This window comes from Aspergillus nomiae (genome assembly GCF_001204775.2).
Source record: "Aspergillus nomiae NRRL 13137 chromosome Unknown contig00702, whole genome shotgun sequence".
NCBI lineage: Eukaryota > Fungi > Ascomycota > Eurotiomycetes > Eurotiales > Aspergillaceae > Aspergillus > Aspergillus nomiae.
In genome coordinates this window covers 1-4,086 of record NW_015378757.1, presented here as the reverse complement: position 1 = coordinate 4,086, position 4,086 = coordinate 1, and the positions used below count along the sequence as shown (strand labels likewise).

The 4,086-nt window shown below is 47.1% G+C and overlaps 1 protein-coding gene across 1 annotated transcript; it reads right to left on the bottom strand.

The window, feature by feature from the left end:
• Positions 1-1,491: 1,491 nt before the first annotated feature.
• On the bottom strand, positions 1,492-3,980 carry flbA (developmental regulator FlbA; the record flags this gene model as incomplete). The annotated part of the gene is made up of 4 exons (XM_015556976.1): positions 1,492-1,703; positions 1,761-1,948; positions 2,005-3,133; positions 3,282-3,980. 4 exons carry the CDS (start codon positions 3,978-3,980, stop codon positions 1,560-1,562), a joined length of 2,160 nt encoding a protein of 719 aa, XP_015401012.1. The 3' UTR covers positions 1,492-1,559.
• Positions 3,981-4,086: the final 106 nt, after the last annotated feature.

Genomic DNA, 4,086 nt, shown 5'->3' with positions numbered 1-4,086 from the left:
TCTCTGACTCGCCTCCTTATAAACCCAACGTCAACTCCACTTCTTGAATAAATTCCACCCGCATCAAACACATCCATCCGGCTACTCCACCCCATCCCAACTTTAGGTCAGATGGCTCGACCCCTATTCGCCCGAGGCTGGGCTGAATTAACTATAACTTCATTCCGTAAACACTGGATATATGAACCAACAGATGCTCTTGAGATATCTATCACAGATGCAATGTCAGAACAGCGTCACGGTCTCTGTGATCTCAACTCGCCTTTCAATGGTTCATATTCGCCGTCTTTATGCGTCAAATCCATCCAATTGGTCCGTCATGTTTCTATAGAATCCATTCCGGTCTTAGTGTGTTCATTTTGTTACTGGGCCTGGTTTCCTCCTTTTTTGATAAAACGATGGATGAGTTAGTTTTGTTTATCCTTATTTTCTTGCTTCTTTTTGACCGTTCGAATTCGTGGATGCAGGGAGGGCGTGCAGGAGTTTTTTAAGCTTTGTTATTTACCATCGTGATGATTTTAAATACCATACGCGGATGGTCTTGTCCCGCTAATTACATCTTGAACTTGATACGCTCATCGGCGCTGCACACTTTTCTGCATTCATCGATGGCTTTGTTTTGACACGTGGTTGCCATGTGGTCTTGGGGTCGCCCATTTTACCAATACTGCGCTACGCGGGATAGAAGAATCAGATCAAGGTGTCGAACTTGTATTTTTATTTTTTTTCTTTTCTCTGCATATCTCGAGGGTCGATCCATGTAGTAGTGACATAAAATAGGGGAATGACAAATGGAAAAGCCATAATCGCTGAAATCCTTGAAAATGCAATCAATACGCAAAACAATGCTGAATGCCGAAGGTATGACAGCATATACATCAACTCTTGAACAAGGATAATGCAGGTCGAAGGAAGAAGAGGGAGATACTAGACAATATAGTAAAAAGGTAAGGGAAAATCGACAGATCTCTAAAAGGCCTCACGTGTATGCCAAAAAGCCAAATCACAGGGTGAAAGTAAAAAGAAGATAAAGAAACGCCTCTCTAATGCTGGAAAACTTTCGTGTCTCAGCCTTCCTCACCGATTTCTCCGCGCGGGTCAGAAATCACAAATGAAAAGAAAAGCAAAACATGGAAAACCGAGTAGATATAAATATGGGAAGACCATCAATGTGGGTCATCTCTATCACATGATCCATAGAGATCGTAACATCTTTCATGGGTCGTGATAACTTTGATTACAAAGGAAAATCATGCCGCCGAAGTGGAACGGCTCAAAGGTGCATTGAGTAGGGGTGGAGAAAAGATAATGGTAGAACCGGAGGAGTGTTCGTGTCAACGTGTGGTGGACAAGCGAAGGAACCGCTGGAGCAGCGTTCGAAGTTCGGACATTGTCCGAGGGTCATGAACCGGAGTCATATACGTATGATCAAACTCTTCGGCTGTGGAACGCCAAGTTTAGGCCCTTCCCTGCGTACTGTACCACCGCAGAGTAGGGTAGTTCGGCTCAAAATCGTAATTCCAAATCGACCGCGACGTACACGGTATAGTCTAATGTCATCACCGAGCTGAGCGACTCATCGAGCGTTCCGGAACGTTGGTTGGGGTCGGTGAATAAGACCTTGTGGCGCCGATCAACTCGACGTCATGCTCCTGGAGAATATGAGAGTACTTAGGGTCACGCAAAAACTTCGGAATCGAATCCTGTGAGAGGTTAGAGATCAAAACGCGAAACTCTTCAGGCGTTGGAAAGATACTCACACTTGACATCAACTTGAAAACAGATGTCTGCGCCATCTCAAACAAGTGCACAACTTCCTGGAGACTCTTGAACATTGATTCGTCATCGCCTACAGCCTTGGTCATGCGACTGGCCAAGCTGTTGCGCAGTGCGTGGTCAATATTGAGCTCACAAGGAGAACCGGGAGCCAGGAAGGCGTTGTAAAGACCTTTTAAACAGTTAGTATGGGTTGCACTTGAAGTCAGACGATAACCGAGAGCTTACCATATGCTGCAGCCAGAGTCTCACGAACAGAGTCAGACTTCTTGAATGTGCCAACCTTCTCCGCCTTGTGGTATGTTGCGGTGAACTCCGAAACGTCCAAGTAGAAGGAGAGGTTCTCCTCACACAAAGAATAGCGGAGAAATTCACGGAAAAGAAGTCTCAGGGCGGGATCATGAAGAATATGGTTCAACCGAGCGTTGTTCGAGTCCTTTGGAATACCGCGGCTGTCGTAAGCGGTAGTATCACGAGACTTGTCCCGAGCAATCCACCCACAAACCCGCTGGCCTCGTTCCGTGATGCCATAGATTGCGTTCTTGGAGGGCTGAAACCCAACTATGGAGTTGTCCGGCAGAGGCATCAACTTATCCTCCTGCAGCATTGTGATCATCCCATATTTGACGAACAGCTCGGCGATGAGGACAGTTTCTCGGCGTTCAATGGTAGTCGAACAGTCCATCAACCAATCCACCGCGGCTTTTCCAGTAAAAGTGTTGATAAGAATCTTGTCGTTGATTTTACGTTCCTTGGCCATCTTCACTCCAACCAGACCATTCGAATAATCGCTCAGTGAATCCGAATCGGAGGTGGAAATACTGCTCTTGACATTGGGTCCGTCTTGGCCAGCAAACCGGCGAAAGATGACCTCAATGGTGGCACGATCATGCGACAGTTTATCGGTCTCAGAGTCGCGCTCAAGGTTGACAAGTTGCATAGTATTACGAGGGGATTCCAGCACATCGATCACATGGCGTGCAGTAATACCGTTCCTCTGGCAAAATCTCTGCAGGATATTAATACCTTTGGGGGTAAGTTGATACAAAGCACCCTTCAATGGGAAGAATTGAGATGCTTTGCCATCAACAGACTCAATGAACCTCGCGTCGACAAACCGTTGGCACACTGAGCGGGCCATTTCCTTGGCCATAGAGAAAGTGGTTGTCGTCGTGGTCGTAACAATTCGAGAAGGATCCTTAGGGTCTGGCATGCGGTTTGACTGGGAAAATTTAAGGGATCCAAGATTGTTGATTGCTTCTTCAGACGTAAATGAGTGGTCGTATCTTGTGAATCGTACGCGATGCGAATCCAGTTTCAAGCTGACCATCAATGTCGAGAACAGATCCATAAAATCCTGCAGAAGTCAGCCCGTTAACAATGGTCCATATTCAGGCGCGTTGGCTTATCCGTAATCATTTTCCCCTTGAATTTTCAGACAGAATGAGGGGGCAAAAAATAATCAAATAAAAGAATAAAAGAAAAAGTATTTCGAGAAATCCTACCTTTGTGAAAGGACGATCATCTTCGGTCATACGCAATAGCCTTGAAGATGTTTGATGCATTTTTGACGGAATTACGGCTTGTGCCTGTTGCCCTACCAAAGATGGGACGTGTTGAAGGGTCTGACGGCGCCTTTCGACTTGTTCGGCCACAGCCGGGGAAAACGGGTTGGCGGGCGACTCAATGGGTGTGTTACTCAATTGGTCACTGTTCGTGCTGCTGTCCGATAATGGTGGAGTCAGCGGCGAGGCTCCTGCAGCTTCACTGACGCTGACTTGGGAAGGCTTGCGCGAGTGTTTCGACAAGCTTCCGGACGAGGCTGAAGAACGTAGAGTAGCGTTGGTGGTACCCCCAATGGCCGAGAAATTGGCAAAAGCGTTTGAAGTCTTTTCACGGGCCAAGGCAGCGAAAGATCGGCGATTACGTCGCGAGATCGATCCAATTACAGATCCAGTGAAACTGGTAGTGCTGGTGAAGGTGGAAGTTCTGGTCGTGGGGGCAGCGACAACAGCGGGGGTTGCGGAGGTGAGAATACAAGAGGCGGATGGGGGAGTAGAAGAAGAGAAGTCGTCCGGGGAGGTTGAGACCGGGACAGGTATGGGAGAGAGAGAAGATTGGGTAGGAAGACGGTGATGAGAATGACGAAGATGTGAAGAGGGAGGAGATCCTTGGTCGAGGGGAATGGAAGATATGGTTGGCATTGAATAGTGCGAACCAGATAAGTGGGAGTAAGAGGGGGAGGGTTTGTATGTATGTAAGTGTGTATGTATGTAAGAAAAAAAATTGGTGAAGAAAGGGAGGAACCGT